This window comes from Macaca thibetana, chromosome X (assembly GCF_024542745.1).
Source record: "Macaca thibetana thibetana isolate TM-01 chromosome X, ASM2454274v1, whole genome shotgun sequence".
NCBI lineage: Eukaryota > Metazoa > Chordata > Mammalia > Primates > Cercopithecidae > Macaca > Macaca thibetana.
Window position 1 is genome coordinate 128,310,260 of NC_065598.1, and position 15,856 is coordinate 128,326,115.

At 43.1% G+C, this 15,856-nt stretch overlaps 1 protein-coding gene across 1 annotated transcript in view; it reads right to left on the reverse strand.

Moving 5' to 3' along the window:
- Window positions 1–11,241: 11,241 nt before the first annotated feature.
- The window catches only part of GPC4 (glypican 4), a 119,532-nt gene continuing 114,917 nt past the window's right edge, over window positions 11,242–15,856 (reverse strand). Inside the window, exons 7-9 of the mRNA XM_050777322.1 lie at window positions 14,973–15,109; window positions 13,427–13,602; window positions 11,242–13,331 (exon numbers count right to left, since the gene is read on the reverse strand). Coding sequence (XP_050633279.1) covers window positions 13,129–13,331; window positions 13,427–13,602; window positions 14,973–15,109 — 516 coding nt within the window. The 3' untranslated portion in view covers window positions 11,242–13,128. The remainder of the gene's footprint in view (window positions 13,332–13,426; window positions 13,603–14,972; window positions 15,110–15,856) is intronic.

The window sequence follows — 15,856 nt, forward strand, 5'->3', positions numbered from 1 at the left end:
TGTTTGCAGCCAAGAGCATTGTACTACAGTCTTTGAAGCGATCTTGTTCTGAAACCACTCTTAACCCATGGGATCTGGGCCAGAAGATTATTTTTTAAATGGACAAAAGAAGTACTCAGAAATCCCCCTTCCTTTCAACTCTGATCTATAAGCATCCCCATAACCTTTATATCCTCACTTGATTTTCCCTTGAGGAGTGATCATGCTCAGAGTGACTCCTTGATTTCTTAGAAAATGACATCCTCCACACCTTTTTTTTTTTTTTTTTTTTTTTTTTTTGAGATGGAATCTTGCTCTGTCTCCCAGATTGGAGTGCAGTGGTGTGATCTTGGCTCACTGCAACCTCTGCCGCCAGGGTTCAGGCAATTCTCCTGACTCGGCATCCCAAGTAGCTGGGACTGCAGGCATGCACCACCACGCCCAGCTAATTTTTGTATTTTTAGTAGAGACAGGGTTTCGCCATGTTGGCCAGGCTGGTCTGGAACTCCTGACCTCAGGTGATCTATCCACCTTGGCCTCCCAAAGTGCTGGGATTACAGGCACGAGCCACCGCGCCCAGCCACACCCTCCACGCTTGCTTGACCTTTTCTGGATCCTGGGATATGGTGAACATAGCTCAGGTTCTATTTAGGAATACTCCTAACTAAAGCCCAACCTGTCAGTGTGACAGGATCATTGTAGTCTGAAGCAATTCACCTGATTCCTTTCTTCCCAGTATTTCTCTGGAGGCACCCTGATTTACTGCTCAATAGGGCTATGTGTCCTGCATCAAAGGCCAGGCTCAAAATCCCTTTCCTTAGGCCAATGGTTTTCAAAGGGTAGTCACTGGACCAGCGGCATCACATGGAAACTTGGTAGAAGTGAATTTTTGAGTCCCATCCCAGACCTACTAAATCAGAACCTCTGCAGATGGGGCCTGGGTAACTGTGTCTTATCAAGCCCTCCAGGATACTGTCATAGACTTTGGCTACAGCCATGACTCCATGACTCGTAACTGGAAGTGTGAAAGCTTCCCAGGGCTCTAACTTGATTATTTTGCATTGAGAGAGTCCCACCTGACTCTATAAGTTTTTATTTTTATTTTTTGAGACAGAAAAGTCCCACTCTGTCACCCAGGCTGCAGTGCAGTGGCATGATCTCAACTCACTGCAACCTCTGCCTCCTGGGTTCAAGTGATTCTCCTGCCTCAGCCTCTTAAGTAGCTGGGATTACAGGTGCGCACCACCACACCCAGCTAATTTTGTATTTTTAGTAGAGACGGGGTTTTCACCATGTTGGCCAGGCTGGTCTCAAACTCCTGGCCTCAAGTGATCCACCCACCTTGGCCTCCCAAAGTGCTGGGATTATAGACATGAGCCACTGCACCTGTCCTGATTCTGTAATTATACTTTCATCGCTCATTATTTGATTGTCTTTCTTTTGCACTAGTGGTGAGCTCCACTGGAATGGACACCAAGTCTGTTTTTCTTCATTACTGTATTCCCAGTGCCTAGCACAATACCTGGCACATAGCATGTACTCAACCAATGTTTGTGGAAAGGGTTAAGAAGGGCCCTCATGGGCCACACAAATTACTGGGTGGCATATTTTGTTCTGTACTGCATTCAGCAAATTCCTAAGGTAATTCTCTAGTTAAAATGTTCCAAGTTGTACAATATGTTTTCTTTGTCTTAGTCCATTTTCTGCTGCCATAACAAAATACAACAAACTGGGTAATGTACAAAGGAAAGAAATGTATTGGTCAGGTGTGGTGGCTCACGACTGTAATCCCAACACTTTGGGAGGCTGAGGGGGGTAGATCGCTTGAGTCCAGAAGTTTGAGACCACCTCGGGCAACATGGTGAAACCCTGTCTCTACAAAAAATACAAATATTAGCTTGGTGTGGTGGTACATGACTGTAGTTCCACCTACTTGAGAGGCTGAGGTGGGAGAATCACTTGAGCCCAAGAGGTTGAGGCTGCAGTGAGCCATGATTGTGTCACTGCACTCGAGCCTGAGTGAGACCATGTCTCAAAAAAAGAAAAGAAAAGAAAAAACATTTATTTTTGACAGTTTTAGAGGCTGGGAAACCCAAAAGCAGCCGCCAGTATCTGGCAAAGGCCGTCCCATTATAGATAGTGTATAGACAGTGTCCTGAGGGATACTTCCCTTTGTTTTTGCAAAAGACTTGACTCTGAAGAACACTAAAGACCCAAGGGCCAGTCTAAGAAGAAACATGCATAAATCCACCTCTACTCACCCACCCACCATGCCCTTCCAAGACTACATGGATTTTTGGGGAAAAACAGATTGGAATTAGGTACTAGGAAACACTTCCGCATAGCTTTCTCCTTTCTCCCTGTCAACTCTGGAACCAGAGGAGATAGTGCAGCTTTGCTGTGTAACCAGGAGATTTAAGAACTTTAATTTACAGAAGGGATGGTACCTCCCCAGGACCTCAGAGTCTTAGGAAATTGGCAGGAGGGATGGGGTTGGGGATGGGCAACTGAGAGGTGCTCTTCTGAGCACCCTGCCTGCCTTCTAGGGAAGAGTTTTATGTGTGGAATTCTTTTCCTCTAGTTGCACTGATAGAAAAGAGTAGAAACAGACATGTGTTAAGGATGGAGGAAGGTGAAAAGGCCAGGTAAAAGTACCATTGGGAGCTTTTCCTATTTGAAATCCCTAAAAGCAGAATATGTCATTATTGAAGATTTTGAATCTTTTCTTGCTAGGAAGAACCAGGCTTTACACTCCCATCTGCTCATTTTCTGTAGAACCTCAGCCATGCAGATTTCATCTAAATGGAGCCCTTCCTGGTATCACTTGGCAATGGCAGACATACAGAGACACAGCCTTTGCAGGAAAGCTCCATTCTACATGTTTACAGTGCATAGCCCACAGAGGGCACAATAATTCAGATGGGCTGAGGTCCATCTCAGAGTCCCCGCATCAGGAGCTCTTCCCTGCCCAGGCTCCAACCTATGCCCAGTGCAGGAGGTGGGGCTCAGTGGCCAGGTCTCAGAAATGCAGCTAGCCCTCATCCAAGGGCCCAAGTGACCACTGAGCCTGGTGAGCAAGGCACCGTAAAATAGCCACTGCTCTGGGCAAAAGCCTGTGATGGAGCAGCTCCTGTCACCCTAGTCCCTGGAAGGGCACTCCCAACCTTGGAACACCATTATATGTGTGCATCTTCCCAGTATCTCCTTATAACAATCCCAGCAGTAGGCAGGGCCCTTAAGAGAAAAGCCCCTAAAGTTAAACAGCCGCTTTGTAGTTTTCCAGCTGTGATCTAGGGTACTCAAGTGGTAACTTGACATAAGTCACTTGGGGTGGGGAAAGACAAGTAGGTAAGTGTCTGTCCCTCTCACACCTCACCGGAGTGGCTCCTCCTTAACCTGATTTATACTTGGTGCCCTCAACCCACCAGCTGGCTGCCTAATGCCCGAAGAGGTTTTCCAACTCCCATGTAAGCCCAGGTCCCTGCAGGATGGTGTCTGGGGAAGTAGACCCCAGGGATACCTCTCATGTTTCTTTCCAGCAAGGAGGCCAGAGCAGAATAGAGTGGCCTAAGACATCTGGGATCTCTGGAATGACTGGCAGTAGGAGTGAGGGTGGGGCACCTAGAAGCAATGTTTGAAGATGTGGCAAAGATATGTGCATGTGACTGACCAGAATTCAAAGGTGTGACGGTATGGGAGATGGGGAGGACCACTTAAAATATGTCTTACTACATTCCAAATCTGGACATCCAAAACATACCCCTTGAATTGAACTGAAATATCTTCACTGGAAAGCTCTGAATCAAAATTGTTGGGGGAGGCTGGTGTGTATTAGGTGTAAAGGGAGATGAACCTCCTAGGGTTGCATAGTATAGCACTGAGCACACTGTCAAGCCCAAGGACGACTCCAGTGAATCCATACTACATACGCCGCCGTAGTTCTTCTTTACATACCCTGTGCATCATGTCTCGTCCTACTCAAGAAACTGTTAGGACCTGCCCACTTGAATGCTAAATTGCCTTGCCTGGCTTTTGAGGGCTTCATAGTCTGATCCCATCCTTCACCAGTCCTGTACTAGGAAACCCATCACCTCTGCCTTTCAGACACATTTCCCTTCTGCTTCCTCACTCCCCACACTTATCCCACCACCCCGCCCAGACCACACTTAGTCCCACCTCCCTGCCCTTACTCCTACAATTCCAAACCAGCCAGTGCTTTATTGAGTGTGGAAGGCAACCTGTAGCATAATAGTAAGAACTAATGACTTGTCCCGCTCATGAGAGCTCCTAGGAGAATTTCCTCCCCTCTCCTCCCTTCCTAGTCAAATTCTCCCCTCCAACCATGCCTGGTTCTAGCCCTGCCTCCCCAAGAAGTCACCCTGAACTTTCCAATGTGCACCCCTCTCCCTTGACCTGCAAGACAGCTCAGAGCTCGTGATTTCACTGGCACGTTTCCTGAGGAGCCTTGTCTCCCCAGTGGAGACAGAGGCCCCATCCTATGTCAAGTTTTCCTCCTGCCCTCCTATTCAAAGGCCAGGGCCAGACCTGTCATAAATCATATGACTGCCTCAAATTCCTTGTGGTTTTGGAAGTCAGACATCCAGAGCCACATGACTGCTAGTGAAGGGCTGGCCTCTCTGGACACTTTATTTTTGGAGTCTCTGTTTCAACATGACAAGCACCTTCAAATTCTTCAGTTGGACATAAATTACCTATTTATGAACCCAAACTATGCAATGTTGGGCACACAGGGGTTCATCCAGCCCTGACTTAGGTGCAGGCTGATGGTCCAAAGGGTGGGTTGAAGAGTAATGAATACCTAGCTCCAATGGCCACCTCAGATAGTGCTGCCCTCTCCTCATTCCACTCTGATTCACCTTTTGAGTCCAGGGATTTTGTTCAGCATCAGCTGATCACCAGCAGCCTAGAGTATTAAAAAAGAAAAGTTTATTTTTTTTCCTTTTTTTGTTATAGAGTGTCACTCTGTTGCCCACACTGGAGTGCAGTAGTAGCATGATCTCAGCTCACTGCAACCTCTGCCTCCTGGGTTCAAGCAATTCTCCTACCTCAGCCTCCCGAGTAGCTGGGATTACAGGCGTGCACCTCCACATCTGGCTAATTTTTGTATTTTTGGTAGAGACTTGGTTTCACCATGTTGCCCAAGCTGGTGTCAAAATCCTGACCTCAGGTGATCCACCCACCTCAGTCTCCAAAAGTGCTGGGATTACAGCTGTGAGCCACCATGCCTGGCCAGCATCTTTAATTTGAGCAATTACATAAATCACTGCTCATTAAGACAACTCCTTTTTTATCAAAATGGATCATTTACTCATTCTGAGGGGGTACTGTGCCTTTAGTTCTAGGAATTCAACTGCCCCACAGCCCCAATTATATAGGTTTGAGTCTCTGTCTTTGCAGACTAGTGAGGCATCACTTGTCATTCACTTGGAGGTAGAGCCCTCAGTTCCTGCTGATTTTGCTGCTCATCTCTGGACCTTATATCAAGGTGGTGGTCAAACCCAGAGTACAAAGCACTCCTAGGTCAGGACCTTTCCCATACTGTTCTGCCCATACTGCCCTATGGGAATGCTGGGACACGTGATCAGCACACAACCAACAAAAAGCTCTGGGTTTCTTTCCTAGGTAGGAAGTGGGAATTTAAAATCTCTCCTTCCTAACACACAGATTTTGTCTGTAGATATCTTTTGTAATGTGCACTAAGACCAGTCGTGCAGGAAAAACCTATTGTTATACTCCCCCTCTAGAATAGTGCCTGTTCATCCCTATTCTTTGTGTCTAATCTCTGACCCAGGTGTAAACTTTAAGATGGAGTCTTGTCAAGGGCTCTTTAAGAAGCCCAGATGGTGTTCACTGGCCCCTACTTTTCCCAAGATGTGTTTACCTCCCACACAGAGCCCCAGCTGATCAAGCAGGTATGAATTTTTCCCATGTAAACCACGATATTTTGCTCAACAAACTGTATTTCTTTAAGTGTTCAGCCTTCTCAGCCCTGTCACTGCAAGGGCACCCCCGGAACCATTGACACAGCCTGTGAATGGATAATTTCACATTCGCAGGCTGTCCTGGAAAGGGTAGACAAGATACCTTGAGTTAATAATTGTTTCTTCAGGCTGGGCACAGTGGCTCACGCCTGTAATCCCAGCACTTTGGGAGGCAGAGGCTGGCAGATCACTTGAGGTCAGGAGTTCAAGAACAGCCTGGCCTACATGGCGAAACCTTGTCTCTACACTACAAATACGAAAATTTGCTGGACATAGTGGCGAAAGACTGTAATCCCAGCTACTTGGGAGGCTGAGGCACAAGAATCACTTGAACCGGGGAGGCAGAGTTTGCAGTGAGCCAAGGTCACTCCAGCCTGGGCGACAGAGTGAGATTCTGTGTCAAATACATAATAATAAAATAAATAAAATAAAATAAAATAAAATAAAGTTCTTCAAGAACCAGCACATCAATGATGGCACACAATCTGCATGCACTGGAATTCTTTCTGCTTTGAAGTCCACAGAGCAAGGAGCCACACCGTGTGAAGTCAAAAACCCTCGTCATCATCAAGATTTGCCTCCAGGTGGCCCTGGACTCCTTGGCCCATACTCAGGTCAGCCAAATTAATCAGCACCTCCTATGGCCATTAACCCGACCCTTCCTCAGGGACAGGGCAGCTCTACATGTGGTAAGCTTGACAAGCCTTGTTCCTTCCTAATGATTCAGACAATGTGGGGTAATGGAAAAGCAGCAATCAAAGGAAAAGTAGCACTTGAGCAGGTTCGGCCTGATGGCAGACCCACCGATGCTTCAAATCTGCTTCTTGCATTTCTTATATGGGTGTCACCCTTGGCCAAGTTACCTGACTTCTTTGCATCCTTTGAGTCATCTGTGAAATGGACTCACTTCTACTCTGCAGAATTCTGTAACAGAATCGATATGGCCCAGCCTTAGTGCCGGGCACACAGGTTCTTCCTGCCTCATTTTTTTTTTTCAAAGTTTTTGAGATGGAATCTTGCTCTGTTGCCCAGGGTGGAGTGCAGTGGTGCGATCTTAGCTCACAGCAACCTCCAACTCCCGGGTTCAAGCGATTATCATGCTTCAGCCTCCCGAGTAGCTGGGATTATAGTTGCCCACCACCACACCCCGCTAATTTTTGTATTTTTAGTAGAGACAGGTTTCACCATGTTGGCCAGGCTGGTCTTGAACTCCTGACCTCAAGTAATCTGCCTGCCTCAGCCTCCCAAAATGTTGGTATTACACGTGTGAGCCACCAGGCCCAGCCCATGCCTCACTTCTCAGTCAGGAAGTTACAAGTAAATAAACAGCAAATAACTAGTTTCTTTTTAAATAATAAATGTCTAAATGTTCATTACCGCTACCAGATCCTGTTGCAAAGTGTTCTGAACTGAAATAGCAGAGTAAAAACCGTTTGTCATTACATTTTAAAAGAAAGGTGCCGGTGGGGACAGTAAAGACCTTTAAAGACAAATGCACTGAAAAAGGACCAAGAGATCCTAATGGGTGTGTTCAGAAAACCACCCACTGGCTGTGATTCTTTCTTTTTGGCCAACCTGGCACCAAAATGCTCTGTGCAGTGAGTCACTATGAACAGCAGGTTACAGTCAGCTTTAGGTTATCTGTGGTGATGCAGAAAAGCACACACAGGCAGTGGTAAATCTAAGAAATTCTATTTGGTCTCTGGTATGCATTTTATATATGTGTATTTTCTTTTTCTTGGCAGGAGACTTACCTTCTTAATTATGTTTCCCTTAGGCTGTTATTAAAATGAGTCTACATTCCCCAAGCACACCCCACTGACAGCCATGGGAAGGCAGCCCATAAGTGACAGGGTAAGATCTACCTGGTATTTAGTGTTTGAAAATACACAATCACTCAATAAATCTCTCTGTGGGTAGGTCTGTGTACACGTACACACACACACACACACACACACACACACACACACACGGCTTCTAATCCTACTATGCAAGAAACACAGGAATTAAGAATAACATGGAGTGGCAACAAAGTTGCTGCCAAAGGCTTCCTCAAAGACCAGAGAACAGGATCATAAAAGCCTCCTGGGGTCATCACACATATACCTTTATCTTTACTCTTTAAACACACTCGTTATCTTTCATCAGCTTTTACCTAGTAGGATTGATGCGTGAAGATCTTTGTCTTTCCAACAACCCTGTGCTTTTTTTCCAGAATTCCTAACATTTAAGAAATGTCAAAAGTAGAGTAGAATGTACATTTAATTGCACATGTGGATGCTCATGCTGAGGAATTGATTTCTTTAGATTTTACTGAACTCAGAAGTCTCTCAAACACTGATTCATAAAAATTCAACTTTACAAGAAAACTGAAGTTGGAAAAATTTATTTGCATATTCTAATGACTGAACCATTGGACGCAGTAACCTAGGGTCTAGTTACACATTTTCCTAGTACCCTCATCTCCATTCTGTGTGGTGGCTGATGCTGCTGCAAGGCATCTGGGCTTTTGAAAGCATTAAAAGTACTTTTAGGCCAGTGTGGTGGCTCATGCCTGTAATCCCAGCACCATGGGAGGCCAAGGCAGGAGAACTGCTTGAAGCCAGAAATTGAAGGCCAGCTTGAGCAACATGGCAATACCCTGTCTTTACAAAAAAAAAAAAAAAAAAAAAAAAAAAAAAAGCTGGGTATGGTGGCATATGCCTGTAGTCCCAGGTACTTAGGAGCCTGAGGTGGGAGGATCACTCAAGTACAGAAGTCCAAGGTTGCAGTGAGCTCTGATGGTGCCACTGCACTCCAGCCTGGGTGACAGAGTAATACCCTGTCTCAAAAAAAGAGAATACTTTATTCTAATAGAATATGAGTAAATTCCAGGTCACAGCAGGTCCTGTGAAGCATTTCGAAGCATGAACTGTGGTACTAACATGCTGTATTCTGAGAGGATCTTCCAAACTATTTTGGCTAATGTCTTCTGCACTGGCGATGATATGAAAACAAACTACCAAAAGTAAACCTTAACAAAAACAGAGAGCATTCAAATTGTACACTCTGGGGTTATAGTACTATAATGCCAAACTATTCCTCACTCTATTCAATGCTTGTTTCTTGTAAAACTACTTAAATTAATCTGGGCCAAAATGCAGTAAAACACAAAATGTGCTACTACTGAGAAGCCATGCCTTTAGAATAGGAATCCTAAACTTAATTACAGAGCTGTATCCTCAGAGTCTCCTATTCTCAATATTCAAAACATTAACCTAAAGAAATAGGACATTATAAGCATAAAATACTACCTTTTTGATGGATGCAGTGGCTCATGCCTGCAATTCCAGCATTTTGGGAGACCGAGGTGGGAGTATCACTTGAGCCCAGGAGTTCGAGACCAGCCTGGCCAACATGGTGAAATCCTGTCTCTACTAAAAATACAAAATTAGCTGGATGTGGTGGCACACACCTGTAATCCCAGCTATTCATGAGGCTGAGATGGGAGGATTGCTTGAGCCGGAAGGTGGAGGTTGCAGTGAGCTGAGATTGCGCCACTGTACTCCAGCCTCGGGGACACAGGGAGTCTCCATCTCAAAAAAAAAAACAAAAAACAAAAAACAAAAAAACCACAAAAAAACAAAAAAACTCTACCTTTTATATGACAAAAAGGAGTAAATTTCTATTCATATTTGCTTGTATATGCATAAATAAACTTTGGAAGAAGACACACATAAGTAACTAGTAAGAGCTTACTTAGGGTGTGGGGACAACTTGGCAGATGGAAGCAGGAATGGGAGGAAAATTCACTCAGTCTCTTGATATATGTTCTGTTTTTTAAACCCTGCCAATATATTACCTAATTTAAAACTACGTACACAGTAAATATTATTTGGCATTTGGCTCATTGATGGAATAGAATTCCTGTTACCAAATGTCATCTCTCAGGTATTTTTCACATACATAAAAAGGAATTTTAGAAGAATTTTAGAAGTTAAAAAGTAGAAACTGAGTTTGTGAAGTGTATCATGGCATGCAGTTATATTTTTCCCCATGAAGTTCAAAGTCAGAAGAATTTTGTGAGTACTTTGTCATTGTTTCAAAAAAGGTAGAAAGTTACATTTGGCTTAGCAGTGACATTACATGTGCGTGCGTGCGCGTGCGTGCACGCACACACACACACACACACACACACACACACCCTCCTCTAGTAGATAACTGTATTTTGCCATTGAAAGTAATGGCAAAAACTGCAATTACTCTTGCAGTAACCTAATAACTTACTATCCTTTAGCTATGTAAATAGACATATTCTGCTAACAAAGGGGAAGCAGAAATTTGTGTAGCACCATTCACACCTATTTTTATTTTGATTCTGTAATCACAAATGACAATTTTCACTTCATGTGAACTGTTAGGTTTTGAACACTCAGTAACTAAACTTTAGAAATTTATATAAATTCTTCACAGTGTCTTTTAATAAAAATAACAGGTGCTAGTTACGATTTTTGAAATAAAATATAAACCTAAGAGTTGTAAAATGTTTCTTTAAGGTACAGAGTAGGTGACGTGTTTTAAAGAAAAATAATTTATAAATGACTTTGTAAAACACAAGCCCTTCACATGCTGTTAACTTTGGAAAAGTCAGGTCTTCTCCTAACAAGGCTTTTATTCTACCTCATACTCCAAACTCTTAAGGTTTTAAAATATTCAACTTGCCTTTCTTCTTTTTTGGGGAGTGGGGGTGAGCTTGCCAGCTGGTTAGAAGCCAACAGTTATCCAGTCAGACCTGAATGGAAAAATCTATGATTTGTTTATTTCATAGTTGAAGTTCAAAAACAAGAGACAATTTAAATAATAAAAGAGTAACAGGAAAAAATGCAAAGAAAGAAAACAAATCAGTAAGAGTCCAGAAGAACCTTCAAGAATATTTAATTCGGAAAACGTTATTGGTTTAGAGAACTTGACTGGAAGAAAACAACTGGGCACAGTTCAAGGTTTTAAATTAAAAACAATCTAACAAGGTCTATGGGGATAACTCTCTGAGCCATATTTTGGAGACCAGATTCATTTCTACCAAGTAAAAGTAATAGCAGTCTAAGCTAAAAAGGAAATTCCTCACAACTGAGGTAGTTACTAAGTATCAGCACATTTTCCAAGTTCTCACAAGGCCCCTTAGCTATTTACAATCTATTTTCCCTCATATATAAATGGAGTGCCTTTTCAATTTTATGTCTTCTGTGATTTGTTTAAAAAAAAAACACTTATACACACCAGCCAGAATATGCCTATTTTATTAACATCATGCTTTAATAAATAACTGACTACTTCTAATAAAATTAAGCCTCTGTTTACAACAGCCCCCAATATTCCATTTTGACCACTCTGCAGAATTTGGTGTAAAAAGTTGAATGAAATGTAGACCCTGAGCTATCAAGTAATTATGTTTCAATATAAAAATAGAGAATTACTCTTACAACTGAAGATTGAACAATAACACAAACAACCTCTTTGTGGGTTTTAGGTTCAGTAAAATTAGTTGGGATCTTAATGGCTGTCTAAAGCAGGAAGAGACTTACAGAATTTTAGTCTTTCTGAAGACTTCTGGGAACTCCTTTGAAAGTGATTTGTTACATTATCAGAGTTTTATGAGCTATCATTTGGTAAGGACACAAGGAAGGGATTCCCAAGGGGCCAAGATAGTTGTTAGTCTTTGGCCTGGGACAACAGATATGGCCATGGCCTTTGCCACTTCACCCACATGGCTAAAGGTCACTGCTAAGATGTAGTCTTCTCAGCTCTACCTACTCCCACCCCGCCCCACCCCCGAAGAAAAACAACACGTACAAAAATCTGGACACCTAGTTCTCCCCTAAGTGGGCTCCTTGGCTGATATCTTGGATCGCAGCACATTGCTGTGAACCATGGCAAGTCCTTTGTTTTACTGTTAAGAGGGGGCCGGGTAAGAAAAAGACTCAAATGAAACACCTTATACTCTCTTAAAACAAAAACTGGGATCCCAAAACAAATGGAGATACACATGCACAGACAAAAACTTTGCCCGAGTGTTGACAGCTATTCCCTGAGCCCAGGCTGTACCCCAGTTCTGGCTAGCTCCCAGACAGCTCCCTGTACATAGTTGGGTTTGAAATCTGGACCACTCTAACAAGGGGGATCAAGTGAGATTGTTGGTCACTTATTGCTGCCATTGGGATATTAATTCAAATAGGGTCAGTGTGAACATGAAAACTAGCACACGGTGGGCTAGCTAGCCTGCTTGGTTTTTAAAAAACACCCCCAAACCCAAGTGTGAACATGTGATAACTGGGACATCCTGAACGCCTTCTATCCTTCAAGGGGGAGGATATCCAGAATCTTTTTCTAAATGGGTTACAGTTTATATATAAGTGGGTTCAAGAAATGGACCTACAGTGATCTTAGCTTATGTAATTCAACTCATTCAAAGCAGTAGTCTGCAGTCTCTTCCAATTACCACCTATAAATGAAGTACGTATAACCTTCTTCTTGGATTGATGCTTTGAATACAATCTGACAAGTGGCTCAGAAGCCTGCTCGTGTCCTCACATTCTGTCCTAACTTAATAATAATTAAAAAAAAGAAAATCACCTCCACGTCTCTCCAGATAAGGCAACTAAAATAACAGGGAGAAATGGAAATTTTACTGCTTGTTGGGCTTTTTCTTTTAATAACATGATAAATAAAACCTGCTTCTGTACAGCTATTTAATATTTCAGAAATACGTACATGTTACATGCCAAGAAGGAACCCTGGTTTGCTTGTAAGAAACAAGGTGAGATCATAGTTGGAAAAAAAAACCCACAAATGAAATGAGAAAAAAACATACAAACAAATAATAGAGTGATAAAATCACAAATGCACAACTAACTATAGTTCTTGTACCTACACTGTTAGCCACATTTAACATGGTTTGGGGGAGCAGGAACCAACTCAATGCACAGTCCCTTTTCCTCCCAAAACTGAATGAAAAAACAAAGTCAGCATTTCTTAAACCAGTGGCCACATAGTAAAAACTGTACATTGTTGTCCATTCATTTAAAAAGCAAAGTCACTAGGATGGTAGAAAAGTGATAACTGGTGCCTTTTAACTTTTTGATGATGAACACTTTTTCTCAGAGTTTGAGAATTATCTCCACTCTCTCTGCATAACCAGGAACAAGATGCAGAAGGCAGTGAGGAGGTAGGCCTGTGCCCCAGGACGGACACCTGCACTGTCGGCTTTCTCATTGGCACTCTTCCCAGCGTGGTCAGTGGCATTATAGTCAAACTCTGAAGGGCACTGCTGATACTCACAGCCACTTCCACTTCCTTCTCCACTACTTTCATCACCTAGTTTAAAAAAAATGGAATAGAAATTTCATTCCACTTGTTCTCATCAGAAGGCATACAAGAGCAATTTGTTCTTTCAAACCACAAATGCTTACTGTTATCAAAGAAGTCCACGTCATTCCCATTGTATGCATTCTTCATCTTGCTGGTCATCACTCGAAGAGCCATGATTTGACGAAGGATCAGTATGTCTGGTTTGCTGGTGTCAACCTGGACCTCTGGGTTGTTGCCCTGGTTGGCTAATCCATTTCCTGTCACTGCAAACAGGTACCTGGAACGTAAAATGACCCCAGTAAGAAGATTTGTAAAGCAAAAAGATTTTATCTGTCTGCCTCCCAAAGTGCTGGGATTACAGGCTTGAAGATTATCAAGATTATACAAGAGATTATCAAATATTTCTGCTAGATTATAGTACTTCCACTAAGCAAAATTAGATGGAAGTTCTTCAATTCCTAATGAACTCTAATCTTTCTTGTTCCTGTGGATTCCTCATTTCTCCAATTTGATGGAAACCTTCTTGAAAGCTATCCCAGCACTTCTGGAGGCTGAGGTGGGTGGATCACTTGAGGTCGGGCATTCAAGACCAACCCTGCCAACATAGCGAAACCCTGTCTCTACTGAAAATATAAAAATGAGCTGCATGTGGTGGTGTGTGCCTGTAATCCCAGATACTCAGGAGGCTGACACAGAAAATTAACTTGAACCCAGGAGGCAAAGGTTGCAGTGAGCTGAGATTGCACCACTGCTTTCCAGCAGCTGAGATTGCAGTGAGGTTGCAGAGAGCCGAGATTTTGCCACTGCATTCTAGCAGGTTGACAGTGATACTCTGTGGAAGGAAGGATGGAAGGAAGGAAGGAAGGAAGCTATCCCTCTTGAGGAGGTTGGTGGGTTGAAGTAAAGAAGTATGGGTACTGGCTGGGCGTGGTGGCTCACACCTGTAATCCCAGCACTTTGGGAGGCTGAGGAGGGCGAATCACAAGGTCAGAAGATCAAGACCATCCTGGCTAACATGGTGAAAACCCGTCTCTACTAAAAATACAAAAAAAAAAAAAAAAAAAAAAAAAAAATTAGCCGGGCATGGTGGCAGGCACCTGTAGTCCTAGCTACTCAGGAGGCTGAGGCAGGAGAACTGCTTGAACCCGGGAGGTGGAGGTTGCAGTGAGCCAAGATTGTGCCACTACACTCCAGTCTGGGCAAAAGAGCGAGACTCCATCTCAAACAAACAAACAAACAAAAGTATGGGTACTTCTCTAACTTATTGAGTGTCTAAGGGAGGGACACAGGGCATCAAGTCAGAGAATAGAACCTTTGAGAACTGGTTATTTATTAGGCTAGGCCATTGGGCAAAGAGCAACGGGCATTAAATATTTTTAAAATAATGACACTATTGGAACGGCCCTAATACGAGACTATAACTACTATCAAACTTTTGACTCAGCACTCTTTGTAAGTAACTGGGTGCCTTCTCAACACTCCCAGTGCAAAGCCTGTTCCTAACAATGCCTAGAAGCCTTCCATGTTGTTGCTACCTACTGTGAATTGCTTCCTGATGCCTCGGTTGACAATTGCGAGAACCCTCTCTGAAGGTCACCCAGGCATCTAGGAAGGGACAGACTTCAAATTCATTCAACAGACACTAACCTGCTTTTGCCTTTCCCATTCCAGCAGTCATCCTCATTGCCGTTTCCTGCAGCCATCCTCTCATCATTGCAAACGTTGCTCGGAAGGGAGGACCAGAATTTCTTGGCCTGTTTCAGTTTCTCCTTGACATCAGTAACCTAATTATGAAACAACAAAAAAAGGATCATTGTAAGACAAGACAAAACTACCTACAAATGTGCCTTCTGGCCATTTCCAAAGTATCTCCAGAGTGATATGCAATTCATTTTCAACTTTAGTTAGAAGAGGAAGATGCAACTCCAATTTGTATCTTAGAAGTACAAAACCACTCAAATGAATAGTTGAAATGCAAGTTCCAAAGGAGTGGCCTAGATCCCTCGTGCACCTCATTGTAAGTACCATCTGAGGCCTACCAGGTTCCATGCTGTAGGCACAAAGATAATACGCAATCTCTTCTCCTAAGGCTTTTAGAGTCAGGATCAAGCGCATATATTATGCACTCTGTGAAACATAGCTGCTATTGCTCTTTCTCTCCATCCCTATCTCCGCAGACTCCCTCTTCTGTATTCCTACTACTGTAGGAATACTTTCTTACATTTTTGTTGCATATTACTGTGGATAAAGCAATTTGCCTACAGTTATTCACTCTTCTCCCATCTCAGCGTTTACTAAACATCATTTTATGTTAATAAGCCTGGAACATCTACTTCTCCCTCTTTGCCTCCTTGTTGGTACCTTTTGAGAACAAGGATTTGCCTTATTTCTCTGAGCTTCTCTGTGCCTAGCACAGTGATGGACACATACTAGATGTTCAGTAAATGCATGGTGAATCTAAAGAGAAGTTTTGAGACAAGACTTATTGCATCATAACTCCTTGACTACCCAGGAACTTTCTGAGCTAGAAA